Source organism: Corvus cornix, unplaced genomic scaffold, assembly GCF_000738735.6.
Source record: "Corvus cornix cornix isolate S_Up_H32 unplaced genomic scaffold, ASM73873v5 scaffold8, whole genome shotgun sequence".
In the NCBI taxonomy this organism is placed as follows: domain Eukaryota; kingdom Metazoa; phylum Chordata; class Aves; order Passeriformes; family Corvidae; genus Corvus; species Corvus cornix.
This window is the reverse complement of record NW_024108693.1, coordinates 40609-60913: the sequence shown is the minus strand read 5'-3', so window position 1 is coordinate 60913 and position 20305 is coordinate 40609. Positions and strand designations below refer to the sequence as shown.

Sequence of the window (20305 nt, the reverse complement as noted above, 5' to 3'; positions counted from 1 at the left end):
TCGCTCCCAGTTGGGGAGCTCATCAAGGCTCCCAGTGCTCCCAGTTGGGGAGCTGATCAGGGCAACCATCGCTCCCACTTGCCCCCAGTTGGGGAGCTACCCAAGATGACCCATCGGGTGGTCACTCAAGGCTCCCAGTTGGGGAACTGACCAGGGCGATGATCACTCCCATTGCTCCCAGTTGGGGAGCTGACCAACGCAACCAATGCTCCCAGTTGGGGAACTGCCCAAGACAACCCATTGGATGGCCATCCAAGACTCCCAGCTGGGGAGCTGCCCAAGGCCCATTGCTCCCAACTGGGGAGCTGACCAAGCCAACCATCACTCCCAGTGCTCCCAGTTGGGGAGCTGCCCGCGATGACCCACTGGGCGGTCACCCAAGGCTCTCCATCACCCCGCTGTCACCCCGCCCTCCCCTCCCGCCCCCTCCCCGCCGTACCTGCCGCAGGTTGCGCGTGACGCGCACGTGGTGCCAGCCGCCGTCGTGGAACTTGCCGTTGACGGGCTCCACCAGCGCCTCGAAGGCGCCGGCGCCCAGGTTGATGACGAGCCACACGGCGCCGGCCTTGAGCGACAGGTTCAGGAAGTCAGCGGCGCGGCCGGTGTGCAGCAGGAGCCCGTGGCGCTGCCGCGTGCGGAATGCCAGCGCTAGCTCGTCCGCGCTGCTCTGCACCGGCGAGCGCGACACGTCGTAGCAGAAGAACTCGCTGCCCCGGAACGTGGCCACGTACTCGGCGCGGCCTGGCAGTGGCGACAGGGGGGAGCCGGTGTGGGGACGTTGAACGGGGAGCTCAGCACAGGGGGTTTCGCATGGGGATGGGTGGGGGGGGATGTTGGCACTGGGACTTGGCACCAGGCACGTGGCGATGGGGACGTCGCAATGTGGAGCTTGTCGTGGGGACGTTGTGATGGGGACATCGCCGTGGGGTCTTGCACCAGACCTTATGTGGGGACGTGGTGGTGGGGACGTCGTGATGGGGTCATTGTGGTGCAGACGTTGTCATGGGGACGTTGTGGTGGGGACGTTGTGGTGGGGACGTTCTCATGGGGATGTCGTGATGGGGACGTCGTGGTGGAGATGTCGTCATGGGGACATTGTCATGGGGATGTTGTCATGGGGACGTTGTGGTGGGGACGTTGTGGTGGGGACGTTGTGGTGGGGACGTCGTGGGGACGTTGTCGTGGGGATGTCGTGATGGGGACGTCGTGGTGGAGATGTCGTCATGGGGACGTTGTCATGGGGACGTTGTTATGGGGACGTTGTGGTGGGGACGTTGTGGTGGGGACGTCGTGGTGGGGATGTCGTGGTGGGGACGCTGTCATGGGGACGCTGTCATGGGGACATTGTGATGGGGATGTTGTCATGGGGACATCGCCGTGGGGTCTTGCACCAGACCTTATGTGGGGACGTTGTGATGGGACCCCATCAGCAGGGACCTGGCATGGGGACGTTGTTATGGGGTCCCAGGTGTGTGTGTGTGGGGGGGGGGGGGGGTGGGGGGTCCTGGAAGTTCCTGGGGGGGGTCCCAGGTGTGCAGGGGGATGGGGTGGTGCCCCCGCGGGGGGGTCCCGCTGACCCTCACTGACCTTTCGCTGCTTGCTGGATCTCGCCGGCGCCGCGGCCGGGCCCCCCCTCGGCGACCTCGGCGGGCCCTGGGGGAGGGGCGCGTCAGGGCGGGGCCCAGGTGTGCACGGGTGTGAACAGGTGTGCGACCCCCGTGCGGGGGGGGGCACTCACACCCCATCCCCCCCTCGTGTTGGTGCAAGGGGACCCTCGGTCCTCGTGCAAGAACCCCCCCCCAAAATCCCGTGCAGGGACCCCCAGCCCCCCCTTGTGTGGGGGGTGAAGGACCCCCAGGCCCCTCCTCCTGTGGGGGGGGGGTTTGGACCCCTCCCCTCGGCCCTCGTGCAAGGGGTCACCGCCCCCCCAACCCCCCCCTTGCACGAGGGGCCGCCCCCTCCCCTCCCCGCCCCCCCCCGTCCCCGTGCGAGGCGGCCGCCCCTCCCCCCGTGTCGCACGAGCCACAGACACGATGGGGGGGGATGGGGGAGGGGGGAGATGGGGGAGGGGCGAGGATGATGAGGATGATGAGGGTGGGGAGGGGCCCGAGGGCGCGTCTTTACCTTGGCCGGTGACTCGCAGGTGGGCGGGACCTGGGGGGGAGGGGAGGGGGCGGGGGAGGGGCGTGGGAAAGGGGGGAGGGCCGGAGAACGAAAGCAAAAGTGGCGGGAAAAGGGAAAGTTTTGGGGAGAAAAATGGGAAAGTGGTTAAACTCGGGGGGAGGGGGGAGGGAAATGGGGTGAAGTGGAGGGAAAAGGGAAATTGGGGGAGGAAAGAAAAATAATGAAAGGAAATGAAAGGAGAAAATGAGAGAAAAGGGGAAATGGGGGGAAAAAGGGATAAAAAGGAAAAAGGGAAGAAAGGAAAAGGAAGGAAAGGAGGGAAAGGGTGAAACCGGGAAAAGGGAGGAAAAAGAGGAAAAAAGTGAAAAGGGTCAAAGCAAGGGAAAGGAGGAAATTGATAAAAAGGGGGAAATCAGCAACACAAGGGAAAAGAGAAAATAAACAACAACAAAGGGAAAAAAGTAGGGAAAATTAAAATAATTCTAAAAGGGAAAATTATCGAAGAGGGGAAATAAGGAAGAAAAAGAGCAACAAAGTGAAGGGGAAAAAATGAAGGCGAAAAAACTCTGATATAAAAGAGGGAAATATTCCAAATGTTTATTGAAAGAGGGAAAATAATTTTAAAAGGGATAAAATAATTAGTATAAGGGAATAATGATAAAAAGGGCGGAAACATTTAATTTAAAATGGAGGAGAATAAAAAAAGGGAAAATAATGAAAAGGGGAAATAACTTAAAAAGGGGAAATATGTTAAAGAGTAGAAAATCTGTAAAAAAAAGAAAACCGTCAAAATAAAGGGAAAATCAGGAGAAAAGGAAAAATAGTAAACGAAAAATTATCAATTAAAAAGGGAAAATAATCTTAAAAACCGGAAAAGAACAAAAAAGCCGAAATAATGGGAAATGTAAAAGAAAAAAGGGGAGGGGAGGAAAGAAAAGGAAAAAGTAAAGGAAAAGCGGCAAAATGGGAAAAACAGGGGGAAATGGGAATGAAAGAGAAATTAATTAAAAAAGATAAACATAAAAAAAAAAAAAAAGAAATCAGAATTAAAAAAACAAAAAAATTAAACCAAAAAACCCAAAATGACCGAAAGGCCCCAGCGGCCCCGGGGAAGGGGGAGGGGCCCCAGGTGGGGAGGGGCCCCGTCACAACTTAAACCTCCTTTAACTTGTGACGGCATCGGGCGATGCCGGGGGGGGGGGGGGGGGGGGGAGGGGCGGGGGGCGGGGACAAGCGCGGGGGGGCGGGGCCACGCGGGCAGGGCCGCCCCTCCCCTGACCCCCCCCGCCGCCTTCCCGCGGGTTTTTCCCCTTTTTCCGAGGTTTTTCGGGGAAAAGCCGGGGATGGGGGAGGGGATGAGACACGGGGGGGCGGGGCCGCCCCTGGCGCGGGGACCCTCCCCCACCCCGGGACCCTCGTGCGGGGCACGTGGGGGGCAAGCCCCGCCCCCCGCGCTGGCCACGCCCCCTCGAATTGACCACGCCCTCCTGCGCAGGCCCCGCCCCTTGGGACTGGGCTCAGCCAATCCAGAGCAGCCTCGTCTCTTCCGCCTCCCATTGGCTACCGGCGCTGCTTTAATTTGCATATCCCCGCCCTCACCCCACCACGCGCTGCATTGGCTCGGCGGCGCCGGTTTCATTTGCATATCGGCGTCCTATTGGGTCGCCCGGGGGAGTGACGTCATGGCCCGGTGCGCGAGCGTCACGGGAGCCGCGTGCTCTGCACGAGCGCCAAGCCCCGCCCCTCGCGCTGTTTTGCATAAACCACGCCCCCATCCCCGAGCAGGCCACGCCCTCGGTCCTTGCACAATTCCCCCTCCCCCAACCTGGGACCACCCCCCCCCCCCCGGCAGCGGGATTTGCACACCCGGGCCTTGCACAACACCTGAGGCGCCCCAGGCCCGGCCCAGGTGTGACACGGGGCTTTGCACGCCCACCCCCCCCGCCCCTTGCACCCCCCCCACACTCACCTTCCACCGCGGGTTCTTCCTCTGGGGGTCCCAGGGGGCAGCGGAGGGGGAGGGGCAGAGGAATTAGTGCCCGGGACCCCCCCCGTGTGCGTCCCCAACCCCCTCCCCTCCCACCGTGTCCGTGCGACCCCACCCCGTGACCTCGGGTTGACCTTGGGGGCGGGGCAGAACGGGGGAGGGGTTTGCACGCCCTGGTGTGATTTGCACGCCCTGAACCGTGTTCTGGGAGGGTTTGCACACCCTGTGCGCACCCGTGGGGACCCCACATCCCCCACAGCACTGGCTGAGCACCCCACAGGGACCCTGCACCCCAAAACACACCCCACAGCACCCTATAGGGTCTGTGCGCCCCATGGCACACCCTATAGCGCCCTGCCTGCACCCCACAGGCACCACTGACCCCACAGGGCACCCTACAGGGACCCTGCACTCCATAGGACACCCCGCAGCACCCCAGGGCCCTCACAGTCCCCGGGGCACCCCTCAAACCCTCTCCGTTCCTGTCCCCCCTCAAGGACGTGGCGGGAGCATCCGGCAGTGCCGTGACAACCGTCGCCAGGGAGACAGGCCCGGGCGTCTCCATGGCAACGGGTACCCAGCCCCGGCGGCGCCATGGCAACCAGGCCTTGGCAACGCGCCCAGAGGATGCTGTCGCCACGGTGACACCGGTGGTTGTCCCGGGGTCCCGGGAACGTGTGCGAGGGCATGATGGCACGAGGGCATGATGGCACGAGAGACCCTCCCCAACCCCGCATCCGGGGCATGCCCGGGAGTTCCCCAGGCCACCCCCGGCTGCCACTGTCACCCCCGGGGCCACCCAGGCCACACCAGGGTGTGCAGTCGCACAAGGGCGTGCGAGGGTGCGGGGACAGGCAGGGACACGAGGGCGCGTGGGGACACCAGGACGTGCACGAGTAAACGGGGGGGAGCGGGGGGTGACATCGTGGGTGGGGCTGGGGGGTCCCCAAAGCCCCGTGTTCCCCTCAGCAGGGGGAGTCCAAGCCACCCACGCCCACGTGTGACACGCGAGGACACACAAGGACGTGTGAAATGGGGGTGCGTGAGGACACGGAGGGCGTGAGGATGGGGGGACACCAGGACATGGAGGGACACAGGGGGGTCACGCGTGGATGTGCAACACCACAAGGGCAAGGAGAGACACCAGGACATGAGGGAGACACGGGGGGACACGAGGGAGACACGGGGTGACGCGAGGACGGGTGACAACAGGAGGACGTGAGGACCTGGAGAAGCACGCGCGTGTGCAGCTGTGGTGGTGTGATAAGACACGGGGTGACACAAGGACACGAGGACAGGGGAATGTGTGACACCAGCAGGACACGAGGACAGGGAGCAACTCAAGGGCACAACGCCAGGAGGACACAGAGGAGACACAGAACCCCACGAGGGCGGCAAAACACGGGAACACCGTGGCACGAGGACACGGTGCCAATGACCGGCACCACGAGGACGTTCAGTGCCGTGGGTGTGTCCAGTGCCACGAGGACAGGAGGAAGGACACGAGGACACCACGAGGACACAAAGCTGTGGAGGAAGTCAAGGACAAAACGACACGGGGACACCAGGAAGTCATGGAGGGACAAGGAGAGGCCAAGGCCCAGCGTCGTGAGGACATGGAAAACACGAGGACGTGCAAGGCCACGAGGACACGGGGCCACGGAGAAGCAGGAGGACACACAAAACCAGGAAGACACTGAGGGACGGAGGAACACAAAGACGCCCAACACCGCGAAGGTGCCCAGTGCCACGAGGACGTGGGGACATGGAGGAACGCGGCCACAAGGAGGGACAACTCCACGGAGACACGGAGACACACAAGAACGTGACAACAGGAGGACGTGCAATGCCACAGAGACGGGGAGGGACTCAAGGACACGATGCCACCAGGACACCAAGACATGGAGGTGCCCAACGCCATGAAGCCATGGAGAAACACGAGGAGGTGAAGCTCCCGAGCTGATTCTTGCGCCCACCCCAACCCTCCCACATCCCCCTGACCTCCTGTCCCCCTCCCGCGCCCTCACCTTCCTCGCAGAAGGGCCCGTGGTGGCCGGTGCCGGCGCAGTCGCAGCGGGGCTCCCCACGGCGCAGGGTGCAGCGGCCGCCGTGGGCGCAGGGCGGGTGGTGGGCGCAGCGCTCGTCCCCGTCACCCCGGACCCCCTGGGCACCCAGCAGCGCGGCCGGCGCGTCGCCCACCCGCAGGTCGGCCACCCACCCGCGGAAGGGCGGCTCGTACTTGACGGTGCTGAGCGTCAGCGCCGAGAGCCGCACGTCAGGCGGGATCCCCCCGACGAAGAGGTCGCTGGCCACGGCCATGTCGGGGCGCTTGGAGCGCACGGCGGCCGCCCGCGCCTCCCCGTCCACGGCCAGCGCCGCGTGCCGCGCGTGCCGGGTCAGCAGCACCGCGTGCCAGCGGCCGTCGCTGACCGGCGCTGGCGGCTCCAGCGTGGCGGGCTCGGCGCAGGCCGATGGCGAAGCGCAGCCGCAGCCGCCCCTCGGCCACCAGCAGCTCCAAGAAGTCACAGTTGCCGCCGTCGTCCAGGTAGAGCAGCAGCGCCCGCGTCACGTTGGTCTTGAGGCGGAAGCTGAGCTGTCCCCCCGCGCCCGGTGCCCACCGCCCGTAGCGTGCCCACTTGCCCCGGGGCGCCCCCGAACTCCAGCGCCGAGCCCCGGGCGCAGGGCAGCAGGAGGGACCCCAGCGTCAGCAGCACCAGGCTCAGGCGGGCGCCCGAGGGGACTCGGGCACACGGGCGGGGGGCTGGGGTGGCCCAGGTGGGCACGTGGCGTTGGTGGCACTCAGTCCCCGGGCGAGCGGTGCAGCCTCCCTTGGCCGCGGTGCCCCGGGGGACCCTCAGGTCCAGAGGGCTGGGCTTGACCTTGGTCTCTTGGGGGTCCGCGGGGCTGTGCTTGGTCATGGGGGCTTGGTGGACCTTCCAGTCTGTAAGAGCCAGGGGGGCTCGGTCAGCCTTGGTCTCCGGGTGGTCCATGGGGTCTTGGTTGGCCTTGGGGTCTCGGGGGTCCTCGGGGGCTTGGTTGGCCACAGGGGCTTGGTGGACCCTCAAGTCTAAACACACCACAGGGTCTTGGTTGACCTTGGCCTCTATGGGGGCCGTGGGGCTTTGGTTGACCTTGGTCTTTTGGTTGGCCAGGGGGCCCTGGGTGACCTTGGGCTCTTGGGGGTCCTCAGAGGCCTGGGAGGGAGCAGGGTCTTGGTGGCCCTTCAGGTCTAAGCGAGCCATGGAGCCCTGGTTGACCTTGGAGTCCAACAAGATGTTGGTGGTGGACTCTGGGTGGTCCTGGGGGTCCTGGTTGCCCACGGACCCTCGGCTGGCCACAGATTCCTGATGCACCTTCATCTCCAGGTGGTCCTGGGTGGCCACAGACGCCAGGTGGGTCACAGGGACCTGGCTGACCCGAGTCCCCGGCTGCTCCTCAGAGCCTTGGGAGATCTTGGAGTCCAACAGCACCATGGAGCCACCATCAGCACCGGGCTCGGAGTGGTCCTGGGGGTCCTGGTCGCCCACAAAGCTTTGGTTGGCCACAGTCTCCAGGTGGTCCTGGGAGCCCAGGTGGGCCTTAGTCTCTCGGTGGTCCTGGCTGACCGTGGAGGTCCAGCTGGCCGTGGATCCTCTGGTGGCCACGGAGCCCGGGTGGGCTTTAGTCTCTTGGTGGTGGCCCTCAGAGCCTGGAGGGACCGTGGAGCCGTGCTGGGCCTGGGGGCCCAGGTGGGTCATGGAGCCCAGGTGGGCTTTAGTCTCTTGGTGGCCCCCGGGCACCGGGTGCCCCTCAGCGACCGGACAGGTCATGGTGCCTGGGCTGGCTTCGGAGCCTGGGCGGCTTGGGGGGGCCCTGGGGGGGCCCTGGGGGGGCCCGGCCACCCCCGTCCTCTCACAGCCACATGGGTGGCCCCAGCGGGCGGCGACAGCCTGGCCGGGGGGTCCGGAGGCACCTGGGGGGGGGGGGAGAGAGAGTCAGGGGGGGGCCCTGAACCGCGGGGGGACAGCCAGGTATGGGGGAGGGGGGGGACCGGGCCCCCCCACCTTCGTTATCAGCACGTTGATTAACCCCGTGACGGAGGGGGGGAAGGGGGGGGTCGGTCACCGCGGCAACCCGGGCCCTGGCATTATGCAAATGAGCCCCCAGGTTATTTATAACCCCCCCTCATTGGCTAATGGGGCTCATTAACATGCAGCGCATAATTAGCCAATCACATTAACTGCTGCACCTGCGGGGGGGGGGAGGGGGGGATCGACAGCGACCCCCACCTTGGCCCCCCTCCACTCCCATCCCATGGGGGGACCCCCCCAGGGTGGGGAGGACCCCCCAGAGACCCTCACGGGGAGGGCCCCGGGCCTGGGTGCTCCCCCCCCACCCATGGGTGTCCTCGGCGTGCCCTTACTCCCCCGGGGGTCATTAATTAATTAATTATCGCCGGCTGATGGTCGATAAAGGGGGGGAGGGGGGCGCGCGGACACCCGGGCCCCCTCGGAGGGGTCTGGGGGTGACTTGGGGGGCTGGGGGACTTGAGGGGCCCCCACACACCGCAGACACGCCGGGGGAGGGGGTCAGAGGGGTCTGTGAGGGGGGTCTAGAGGGGGATTTCCCCCACGCCGCCCCTCTGAGCCCCCCACGGGGGCCGCTTTGGGGGGGGGGAGGGGGGCTGTGGGTGGGGGAGGGGCAGCCGGCCACCCGTGTCCCCCCCGTGTCCCCGCGGGCGCCTGAAGGTCACGGGGAGGAGATGGCCCCGGGGGGGAGGGGGAGGGGGCCCGGGGGGGCGACCCGAGGGGCGGGGACTCCCCACCCCCCCTCTCCGGGAGAAACCCCCGCCCCCCACACCCCACACCCCCCCGCTCCCCGTGACCGCGGCCTCGCACAGGTGACGCTCGCACAGACACGCCCTTGCACACGCGTGTGCCCCCCAGCCAGGTGTGAGCGGCCCCACCTTGCACACCTGTGCGCGCCCCTCCCTCCACGTGCACCCGCCTTGCACACGCACCGCCCCCCCAGCCACGCCCCCCCCCCCCAAAATCCCCGTGCCGCAGGTGCACCCCCACACAGGTGTGCGCCCCTTGCCCGCTCACACGCTCTGGTGGCCCCCCAGGCTCCTGCGGGCCCCCCCCCCCCCTCCAAACCACCCTCGTGTGCCCCCCCCAGAGTGGCCTGGACGCCCCCCTGCACGCGCACCCCCAAACGTGCAGCCCCTCGCACGCTCGTGTGCCCCCCCCCCCCCTCCAAATCTGCACACCCCCGCCCCAGGGTCCGCCTGCACCCCAACTCCGTGTGCACCCCCTGCACCCCAGCCTTGCACGCCCCTTTGCACACCCGTGCGCGCCCCGGCCTGGTGCACGCCCACCCCTCTAAACCACGCTCACCGCGGGGCGCGTGTGCACCCCAAAACTGCCCGCAAACCCCCCCCCCCCCCCCGCACGCTCGTGTGCACCCCCACGGGACGTGCAGGTACCCCCCACAAACCCGCTCACGCTCGTGTGCACCCCCAGTTTCACAGCCCTCCCTACCCGTGCACCCCCAAACCTCACGCACAGCCCTTGCACGCTCGTGGGCACCCCGAAACCGCACACGCACCGCCCTTGCACGCTCGTGGGCACCCCCGGGCGTGCGCACCCCGACCCCACCGCCACCCCGCCCGTGCACCCCGACTTTCACTCTCGCCCCCCCCGTACGCTCGTGTGCACCCCCAGACCCGCGGCCCCCCTTTGCACACTCAGTTCGCCCCCCCCCCCCCCGTTCACACGCGTGTGCCCCGCGTGACACCGCCCGTGGGGCCGGGCCCGGCGCACACGCGTGTGCAGCACGCCCAGTGCAGGCCCCGCGGCCGGGGGGGGGGGGTCCGGGGGGGTTTGGGGGGCTGGATGAGCCCCCCTGCAGTGGGGGGAGGGGGCGGGATGAGCTCCCCAAATCCCACGGGGGGCTCGGGGGGACGCGCCGGTGGGGGCGGGGGGGGAAGGGGGGGGATGCGGCCCCCAGACCCTGCAGTGGGGAGGGGCGATGCGGCCCCTCCCCGGGGTGGGGGAGCCCCGGCCCTTCCCCCCCCGGAGTCCCCCAGACCCCGCCTGGCGATGGGAAGGGGGGGGGATTTTGTGACCCTCCGGCCCCCCCAGCCCCGCATCCCCCCGTACCCCCCATTTCCCCCCCGCATCCCCTCCCTGAGTCCCCCAAAATCCTCCCCCCAATCGTGCCCCCCCCTCCAGACCCCATGATCCTCCCCCCCATCCCCGTGTCCCCACCCCGCACCCCCAAACCTGCCCCCTCCCAATCCTGAGCCCCCAAATCCCCCCGGCATCCCCCCCGCATCCCCCCACCCCGCACCCCCTTCTCGGCGCATCCCTCCCCTCCCCCGCGCCCCCCATCTTCCCCCACCCCCCCCCCGGGCCCCCCAACACCCCACAGGTCCCCTCCGTGTCCCCCCACCCCTCCCCCTCCTCTCCCGGCGCTGTCCCCCCCCCCAATTCCGGTACCTGCCCCGGGCGGTCCCGGCCGCGGCCCCGCTCCCGCCGCTCCCGCCGCTCCCGCAGCCCCCGCCCGCCCCGGGCACGCGCACGGCAACGGAGCCGCGCGCGCCCGCAACATCACCCCCCCACCTCTCCTCGCCCCCCCCCGAATCCTCCCCGCAACCCCCCCCCCCAAAAAAAAACCCCCTCCCCCCCTCTCCCTCCCTCACCCCCCCCGGTATCGACTCCGTGCGCCCCCTAAACCCCCCCGCACCGGGCACGACGACCCCCGGCTGCCCCATGGAGACCCTCGGGGGGGGGGGGTCACGGCTGCCCCACAGAGACCCCATAGAGACCCCCGTGGGGGGCGGGTTCTGCCCGACAGAGACCCCTCGGGGGCCTCCCCCCCAAACGCCCCATGGGGACTCCCGCGGGGATGGGGGGTGGGGGGGGCGGGTCTCGCGGCTGCCCCATAGGGACCCCCCGGGGGTCTCGCGGCTGCCCCACAGACCCCCCATAGGGCCCCAGCTCTGGCCCTATAGAAACCCCATAAAGCCCCCTCCCCGCGCCGGCCCCCGCAGCAGAGCCGGCCCCCCCCCCCACCCCCCCAGCTCCATCCAGGACACCCCACAGACGGACAGACACACGGACATGGAGTTTATTCCCACGGGGACAAGCAGAGCCCCCCCCCCCCACCAAACACCCCCGGTGGGGGGGGGGGGGACCCGAGGTGTTTGCGCCCCCCCAAAGCCACCCCAAAATCCGTGGGGTGAGGGGGGCCGGAGTCAGGTGGGGTCGAGGGGGGGCCAGAGCCTCCGGGACCCTGTGGAAAGGGGGGGCGGGGATCAATGTGAAACCCCCATGTGCAGGACCCCCAATTTGGGGGGACTCAGGTGTCTGAGCCCCCCAAATCTGGGGGGCACCACGACGCCCAAGACCCCAATTTGGGGGTCCCAAGCCCCCCGGGCCCTGTTACCTGTCACAGGTGGGTGTCAAAAACTCCGTCCTCCAGCTCCTGCACCTCCTCGGGGGGCTCTGGGGGGGGATCCGGGGGGGGGTCATTTTTGGGGTCCCGACCACCTTGGGGATCCCCTCAAGTGGGGGTCCCGAGGGGGGGTCGGTTTTGGGGTCCCACCTGTGGGGCGCAGCGAGGGCCGGCGGGGCCAGGGCAGGGAGAGGCTGAAGGAACGGGGCCGGGCTTTGGGGGGTCCGGGGGGGTCCGGGGGGGCAGCGGCGACGCTCTGGGCACGCCGGCGACACTCGGGGCGCAGCCGCTCCCGACACGCGATGTGACAGCGCAGGCCGCAGCCTGGGGGGGGGCACGGGGACCCCCTCACACTCAGAGACCCCCCAGGACCCCCCAAACCCCGCCACGGGTACCCAGAGCCTCCCCAACCCCCCCTCCCAGCACCCAGACCCCCCCGAAACCCCCATCACGCCCAGAACCCGCCCCCCTCCAGCACCCAGGGTGCCCCCCAGACACCCCCAGACCCCCCAGATCCCCCCGCTTCCCTCCCCTTTGCCCCCCCCCCCCCACTCACCGCTGCACTCCAGCCCATCCTTGGTGCAGACCCCCAAATCTGGGGGGTGGGGGAGGGAGGGGTCAGGGGGCGTCCAGGGGGGTGAAAGACCCCCCCCTCCGGACCCCCCCGAGCTCCCACTCGCCAGGACCCTCCCCCCTCGGGGGGGGGTCACGAGGTCCAGAGCGGGGGAGGGTCCCGGGGGTCCTCACGTCCCCAGCCGTGCTCAGTAGGGGAGGGGGGGATCTGGGGGAATTTGGGGGGGGTCGCGGGGGCCCCCCCGCACTCACCAGTTTCCCACAGGTCTCACAGGGGCCTGCGCGCAGCCCCCGCAGCCCCCGGAAGTTGTGGGGGGTCCCGGGGGGGGTCCTTGGCTGCAGCGCAGGAAATAATCCAGAACCTCCCCCCGGCTGAGCCCCCCGTCCCTGGGAGGGACACGGGGGGGTCAGGGGGGGGTCACAGGAGGGGTCACGGGGGTCAGGGGTCATGGAGGGCTTCGGGGGGGTCAGTGGGGTCCCACTTTTGGGGGTCCCTGGAGGGGGGTCTCAGCTGTCCGTGTCCAGCTCCGCCCCCCCCTCGGGGGGGGGGCAGGTGAGCGGTCTAGGGGGTTTGGGGGGGTTCCGGGGGGTTGGGAGTGTCTCGGGGGGACCCTGGGGGGGGGTTGGGGGTCCCGGGGGTCTCACATGTCGGTGTCCAGCTCGCCCAGGGGGGGCAGGTGGGGGAAGTTTTCCCGCACGATCCCAAATTCCTCCACCGAGATCCGCCCGTCCCCGTCCACGTCGAAGTTCCGGAAAATGGACTGAGACCCCCCCTCCCAAAATGTCACCGCTGACCCCTCGAGACTCCCCCCGAGACCCCCAAAATATCACCCCAGACCCGTCCCAACCCCCCTCCCCCGGACCTCTCGGGACCCCTGGAACCCCCAAACTACGCCCCCATGGCCCCCCTCCCTCACCCCCAGACCCCCCCACCCCTCAATTCCTTCAAGTCCCTCCTCCCCAGGTTCCCCCCCAATTCCCCCAGCCCCCTTAAAGTCACCCCCGATCCCCCCCACGACCCCCCCCCCCTACGACCCCCGCACCTCCACGAGCTGCTCGAGGCGGGGTCGCAGCCCCGCGGGGTCGGGCCGGGGGGGCTCGGGCAGCACCCAGCGCTCGGGGGGGAGGGCGGGGGGCAGCTCCGGGGGGGGCCCCGCCTGGGGGGGTGAGGGGGGTGTCAGACCCCCAGCGCACACTCACCCCCGGGCTGGACATCCCCCCGTCAAGGTGTTCACACCCCCTTACACACTCCCGCCCCCTCCCCCCCCGGACTTTGCACACTCACCTGGACACTCATGGCCCCCCCGCTGACCCCGCCTTGCACACTCACCCCCCCCTCCATTGCCCTCCGCCCCTCTCTTGCACACTCGCCTCCCCTTTTTCACACTCCCCCCATTTCCGCACCCACCCCCCCACTGCACACTCGCCCCCCCCTTTCCACACTCGCCCCCCCCCCTTTCCACACTCGCCCCTCCCCTTTCCACACTCGCCCCCCGTTCCCCCCCCCGCTCCCCCCGGCCTCACGGGGGCGCTCTCGCGGGGCTCGCGCTGCAGCGACATCTGGTGGAGCTGCTCCTCGCTGGGCCCGAGCGCCAGCGACACCTGGGGGACAACGGGGGAACTGCGGGGGGAGGGTCCCGGGGGGTCTGGGGGGGTTTGGAAGGGATTGGGATGGAGGAAAGGAGCGGGGGGGAGGGGTCGAGGCTCGGCGGCGTCTGAGGGTCCAGGGAGAGCTGGAGGGGTTGGGGAGTTTGGGGGTGCAGAGGAGGTTTGGGAGGGGAAGGGATTCAGGTGGTTTTGGGTGGGGGGGGGGGGGACAGGAGGGTTCGAGGGGAGTTTGCGGGGGGGTCGAGTGGAGCAGGTCAGGGTGGGGGATCCTGGGGGAGTCCCAGGAAGGAGTTTGGGGGGTCCCGGGAGGGGGTTTGGGGTGGTGCGGTGGGGGGGTCTCACCTCCAGCAGCCGGAGCAGGTCGGGGTGGGGGGTGCCGGGGGGTCCCTGCTCGCGCCCCGCCAGCAGCGCCCCTTGCAGGGCGAAGCGGGCCCGCAGTTTGTTGGGGTGGGGGCGTCCCGGGCCCCCCAGTCCGGCAGCGCCGCCTCCAGCGACACCAGGTCCCGCAGGTGGACGCCGAGCGCCGGCACCCGGAACCCCCCTGCGCTCCCCGCGCCCCCCAGCAGCGCCCGGTAGCCCCGGTAGTTCCCCCCCGAGCCCACGGCCTCGGCCAGCTGTGCCCACAGCTGGAGGGGCATCGGGGAGGGGGATATTGGGGTGCGGGGGGGTCACAGGAGGGTACAGGGGACACAGGGACAGAGCGGGGGCACAAGGATGGGGGGGGGGACACAGGGGGGACATTTTAGAACTGAGCAGGGCCGAGGGGTGACGGGACCCCCCCGTCTCCCCTGTGCCTCCTCCAGAACCCAACAAGGACCCTCCTGGACCTTCCTGTGCCCCCTGGGACTCCCCCAGGACCCCCATGTGTCCCCCAGGACCCCCACAGAACCCCCCAAAACCTCCCGATGTCCCTCAACACCCGCGTGTGCCCCAGAACACCCCTCGGACCCCCTTGTGCCCCCCACGTTCCCCCAAGAGCACCCCAGGACCCCCCTAAGACCCCCATGTTCCCCACCGGGACCCCCCAGCTTCCCCCAGGACCCCCCACCTGGATGAGGGGGGGGGTCAGCAGAGCGAGGGTCCGGCGCAGGCGCGCGATGGAGCCGTGGCCGAGCCCCCCGACCACGGCCAGGAGGGAGTTGAAGTTGCGGAGCTCCAGGAGGCTCTGGGGGAGGGGGGGGGGAGATGTTTGGGGTGGCTGGGGGCAGCTAGGGGGGTGGGGGGCGTTACTGAGGGACAGGACTATGGGGCAGGGTTATGGAGGGATTGGGGCAGGGTTATGGAGGGATTGGGTCAGGGCTGGCGGTCTGCGGGACAGTTTGATGGGTCAGTTCTATGGGTCAGGGGGTCAGTTCAGGTTTATGGGTCAGGGGGTCAGTTCTGTGGGTCAGAGCTATGGGTCTGTGAGACAGATCTATGGGTCAGGGAGTCAGTTCCAGGGGTCAAGGGTCACTCCCAGGGATCAGGGGTCATTTCTGGGGGTCACTCCCGGCTCTCACCTGCGCCAGGTGCAGGCACTGCCCCAGGTCTATGGGTCAGGGGGGTCAGGGTTATGGGTCTATGGGTCACTCCCGGGGGTCTATGGGTCATTTCCGGGGGTCAGGGGTCATTCCTGGGGATCACTCCCGGGGTTCAGGGGTCACTCCCGGGGGTCACTCCCGCTCTCACCTGCGCCAGGTGCAGGCACTGCCCCAGGTCTATGGGCCAGAGGGGTCAGGGTTATGGGTCTATGGGGCAGGGGTCACTCCCGGGGCTCAGGGGTCACTCCCGGGGGTCAGGGGTGACTCCCGGGGGTCATTCCCGCTCTCACCTGTGCCAGGTGCAGGCACTGCCCCAGGTCTATGGGTCAGGGGAGTCAGGGTTATGGGTCTATGGGTCAGGGGGGTCATTCCCGGGGGTCAGGGGTCATTCCTGGGGATCACTCCCGGGGGTCAGGGGTCACTCCCGGGGGTCATTCCCGCTCTCACCTGCGCCAGGTGCAGGCACTGCCCCAGGTCTATGGGTCAGGGGGGTCAGGGTTATGGGTCTATGGGTCAGGGGGGTCATTCCCGGGGGTCACTCCCGGGGGTCAGGGGTCACTCCCGGGGGTCATTCCCGAGGGTCAGGGGTCATTCCTGGGGATCACTCCCGGGGATCAGGGGTCACTCCCGGGGGTCATTCCCGCTCTCACCTGTGCCAGGTGCAGGCACTACCCCAGGTCTATGGGTCAGGGGAGTCAGGGTTATGGGTCTATGGGTCAGGGGGGTCATTCCCGGGGGTCAGGGGTCATTCCCGGGGGTCATTCCCGGGGGTCATTCCCGCTCTCACCTGTGCCAGGTGCAGGCACTACCCCAGGTCTATGGGTCAGGGGAGTCAGGGTTATGGGTCTATGGGTCAGGGGGGTCATTCCCGGGGGTCAGGGGTCATTCCCGGGGGTCATTCCCGGGGGTCATTCCCGCTCTCACCTGTGCCAGGTGCAGGCACTGCCCCAGCGCCGCCGCGCGCTGCGGGGCCGCCAGGGGGCGCAGCACGCGCAGCTGCACCCAGCGCGAGAGGCCGTTGGACAGCGCCACCAAGCGGCGGAGAGCGGGGGAGCTCGAGGTGCCCGCGGAGCGCGCGAAGGCGCGGATGTCACAGAGCTGGGGGAACACCGGGGGGCACCGGGGGGCACCGGGGTCACCGGGGGTCACGGGGGACACCGGGGGTCACGGGGGACACCAGAGACACCGGGGGTCATGGAGGACACCGGGGGTCATGGAGGACACCAGAGACACCGGGGGTCATGGGGGACACCGGGGGTCATGGAGGACACCAGAGACACCGGGGGTCATGGGGGACACCGGGGGTCATGGAGGACACCAGAGACACCGGGGGTCATGGGGGACACCGGGGGTCATGGAGGACACCGGGAGACACCGGGGGTCCCGGGGGACACCGGGGACATTTGGGGGAGACATGGGGGGGTCGCACCCACGTGTGGGAGCGTCCGAGAGCTGTGGCGACGTTGGGGACATTGGGGGGACATTGCGGGTCATGGGGGTGTCGTGCAGGAGGGGCTACCCTGGGGTGTGACAGGGCGGGGGGATGTCCCCAGGTGTCCCTCAGGTGTCCCTCAGGTGTCCCCCGGTGTCCCCCAGGTGTCCCCAGGTGTCCCACACAGGGGTGTCACACACAGACACACACCCTCAGGTGTCCCCCGGTGTCCCTCGGTGTCCCCAGGGGTCCCCAGGTCTCCCCAGGGGTCCCGCAGGTGTCCCGCAGGTGTCCCACAGGTGTCCCCAGGTCTCCCCAGGTATCCCCGCAGGTGTCCCCAGGCGTCCGCGCAGGTGTCCCCAGGTCTCCCCAGGGGTCCCGCAGGTGTCCCCAGGTCTTCCCAGGTGTCCCCAGGTGTCCCCCGGTGTCCCCAGGTGTCCCACACAGGGGTGTCACACACACCCTCAGGTGTCCCCCAGGTGTCCCCAGGTATCCCCAGGTGTCCCCAGGTGTCCCCCGGTGTCCCCAGGTGTCCCGCAGGTATCCCCCGGTGTCCCCAGGTCTCCCCAAGCGTCCCCCAGGTGTCCCGCAGGTGTCCCGCAGGTGTCCCCAGGTGTCCCCCGGGACTCACGCGCAGCCGGGCGAAGCCGCGGTGCTCCAGGTGCGTGAGCAGCAGCGCCAGCTCCGGCGGCTCCAGCGGCTCCAGCAGCATCGAGAACCGCGCACGGGGCGGGGGGGCCACGACCCCCCCGGGACCCCCCGCGGGACCCCCCCCGGGGGCACAGCCAGGGTCACCGTCATTGTCACCTTCGGCAGCGTCCCCTTCCTCGGGGCTGGACACGCGCGGGTGACACACGCGTGTGCAAAGGGACGCGCCTCGTGCTCCCCCCCGTGCCCCCCAATTTTCCTCCCTGTGCCCCCCCAGCCCCCTCCCCCCACAACCCCGTGACCCCAACTCCCGGACCCCACCAATCCTGTCCCCCCCATTCCTGTCCCCCCCCATTTCACCCCCGTGTCCCCCCATTGTCCCCCCAGCCCCCCCATTCCCCCCCTTCACCTACAGGCTCTCGAGGCCGAGGGGGGTCTCGGGGTCTCCCCCCAGCGCCGCCCCCAATTCCCGGAGTCGCCCCAAAACCTGGGGGTCCCCCGAGAGCTCCTGCGGGAACGCCCGCACCCAGTACCTGGGGGGGGGGGGAGAGGGAAAAGGGGGGGCTCAGGAGGGACCCCACAAATCTGGGGGGTCCCCCCGAGCGGATCTGGGGGATCCCAAGGGGATTGTGGGGTGCCCAAAGGGGGTCTCTGGGGGTCCGGGGGGGTTTTGGGGTCACTCACCGGACCAAGTGGCCGATCTTGAGGCGCAGGGAGGGACCCTCGGCCGAGCCCCCCGACTCCTGCACCTTGGGGAGGGGTCAAGGAGCTTGAACGGGGATTTGGGGGTTCTTGGGGTCTGGGGGGGTCCTGGGGGGAGTCCCTGGGGTTTGGGGGGGGGGGGGGCCTGGAGTGTTTGGGGCTTCCCAGGGAGTCAGGGAGGTTTGGGGGGGGGGGGTCCCAGGGAGTCCCCAGAAGTTCAGGGGGTCCCAAGGGGTCAATGAAAGGGATCTCAGGGGTGTCCCCGGGGTTTGGGGGTGTCCCGGGGGGTTTTGGGGTGTCCCGCGGGGGTCCCCAAGGGTAAAGGCTCAGCAGCTTCCCGGCCACCTCAGCCTGGGGCAGGTACCGGGGTGGGGTTTTGGGGGAAATCCCAGGAAGTTTGGGGGTCCCGCAGGATTTGGGGGTCCCCGGGGGGGTCGCGGGGGGATCCCCAAGGATATAGGGTCAGCAGCTTCCCGGCCACCTCGGCCTGGGGCAGGTACCAGGGATGTGTCGCCAGGAAGAGTCGGACGAAGTTGGGGTCCCGAACCTTCCCCTGCGCGTCTGGAGGGGGCGGGGGGGTCACCCCAAAACCCCAGACCCCCCTGGGACCCCCAACCTCCCACCCGAACCCCCCAGAACACCAACCCCTCCCCTCCAGAACTCCCCAGATTTCAGGGACACCCCAGAGCTCAGAACCCCCTCCCAAAACCCAGAGACCCCCCCAGCCCCCCCCAAGCCCTGGCCCTCCCCAGGCCCAGGACCCCCCAAACCTCAGGGGCTCCCAAATCCCGGGGGTCCCCAAAACCCTGAGACCCCCCCCAAACCCCGAAGTTCCCCCAACCCTCAGGGACCCCCAAAACCCCTGGGGCCCCCCAAAACCGGCGCCCCCCACACCGAAGGCATCGACGCAGCCCCTCAGAAGCTCGTCCAGGGTGGGGGCTTGGTCCAGGTCCAGGGAGCTGCTCATGGTGGGACCCCAAAACTGGGAGTGGGATCGGGGGGAGGGGTCAGCACCAGAGACCGGCCGGGACCCCCCAAACCGGAGCTGGGGGGCCCGAGGGGTCCCCCTGTCCGTCCTGAGGGTCCCTTGGGCACCAAGGGGGGGTTGGGGGGGGGGGGCTTGGAGGGGCCCTGGGGGGAGTCCCAGTTTGGGGGATCGGAGGGTCCTGGGGGTCTCCTGTAGGTCCCAATTTGAGGGTCTGGTTTGGGGGGGCTTGGAGGGATTTGGGGGGTCCCAGTTCGGGAGTCTGGGGGGGGGGGGGGGCGTTGTCCCCTGACTTTAGGGCTGCCCGGGGGGGTCCCGGGGGGTCCCAGAGGTCCCGATTTGGAGGCACCGCGGGATCTCTGCCTTGGGTGGGGGGGGTCTCGGTTTTGGGGTGCCGGGGTCCCCCTCGCTCCCCTCTCCCTTCCCCCCCCCCCCCCGGACGGGCTCTTGCCCAAGCGCTTGCACAATTTTAGGGAGGTTCGGGGGGGCCTCCAAACCCTCCCGGACCCCCCAAATTCCCCCCCCACCGGGGTGCTGCACACCCCGATAAGGCAGCGCTTCCTGACCCCCAATTCCGGAGCGTCCCAGTGCTGGGGGTGGACACGGGACTGGGGGGGAACTGGGAGAGACTGGGACATACTGGGGAGAGACTGGGAGACACTTGGGGAGGCTTGGGGGATACTGGGAGCACCGGGACTGCGCTGCCCCCGGGATGAGAGGGAACTGGGAGCACTGGAGAAACTTGGACCACTGGGATGGGGTTATCCCGGGAAACTGGGACTACTGGGAGCACTGGGAGGGGGCTCTGGGGAGACACTCGGGGGGTCCCGCACCTCCCCGCGCCTCGCTCCGACCCCCCCCGACCCCGAGACCCCCCGGGAACCCTCGGGACCCCCCCGGGACCCCCCGGGACCCCCCAGCTCGGCCCCACCTGCTCCGGCGGCCGCGGCGGTGGCGGGGAGGACGCGGCGAGGGGCGGGGGCGGGGCGGAGCCGGAATTTGGGGGGGGTCGGGGGGGTTTGGGGGGTTCCCGGGTGGGGGGGGGATGTGGGGGGCGGAGCCCGGGTTTTGGGGCGGATCCGGGCGGGTTTGGGGGTTCCTGAGTGGGGCGGGGGGAGGGAAGTGGTTTGTGGTTCAACAGAAAGGCGGCGGCGGCAACGCCCGGGGGAGGGGGCGCGGCCCCAAAACCGCCCCCCAGACCCCCTGGAGCCCCCCGGTTCCCCCCTACCCAGGACCACCGCGACCCCCAGATCCCTCCTCAACCCTCCAACCCCCCCCCCGGAACCCCA

At 68.8% G+C, this 20305-nt stretch overlaps 2 protein-coding genes across 2 annotated transcripts in view; both read right to left on the bottom strand.

Annotated features, from left to right (window-relative positions):
- Nucleotides 1-10628, bottom strand: part of LOC120412303 (neurexin-2-like) — a 38242-nt gene extending 27614 nt beyond the window's left edge. Inside the window, 8 exon segments of the mRNA XM_039572690.1 lie at nucleotides 440-741; nucleotides 1588-1653; nucleotides 2125-2154; nucleotides 4094-4114; nucleotides 6139-6580; nucleotides 6582-6746; nucleotides 6748-8063; nucleotides 10591-10628. Of these exon segments, the coding sequence (XP_039428624.1) occupies nucleotides 440-741; nucleotides 1588-1653; nucleotides 2125-2154; nucleotides 4094-4114; nucleotides 6139-6580; nucleotides 6582-6746; nucleotides 6748-7920 (2199 nt within the window). The 5' untranslated portion in view covers nucleotides 7921-8063; nucleotides 10591-10628.
- Nucleotides 10629-11207: 579 nt separating this feature from the next.
- On the bottom strand, nucleotides 11208-19982 carry LOC120412294 (RAS guanyl-releasing protein 2-like). Its single transcript, XM_039572681.1, is given in 18 exon segments — nucleotides 11208-11386; nucleotides 11540-11598; nucleotides 11699-11872; nucleotides 12105-12143; nucleotides 12374-12508; nucleotides 12767-12882; nucleotides 13165-13243; nucleotides 13246-13278; nucleotides 13646-13723; nucleotides 14072-14355; nucleotides 14778-14894; nucleotides 16174-16347; nucleotides 16890-17514; nucleotides 17743-17862; nucleotides 18014-18079; nucleotides 18490-18592; nucleotides 18926-19013; nucleotides 19948-19982. Coding segments are annotated over 14 exon segments (2004 nt in total). The 5' UTR covers nucleotides 18999-19013; nucleotides 19948-19982; the 3' UTR covers nucleotides 11208-11386; nucleotides 11540-11598; nucleotides 11699-11872; nucleotides 12105-12142.
- Between the last annotated feature and the right edge of the window lie 323 nt (nucleotides 19983-20305).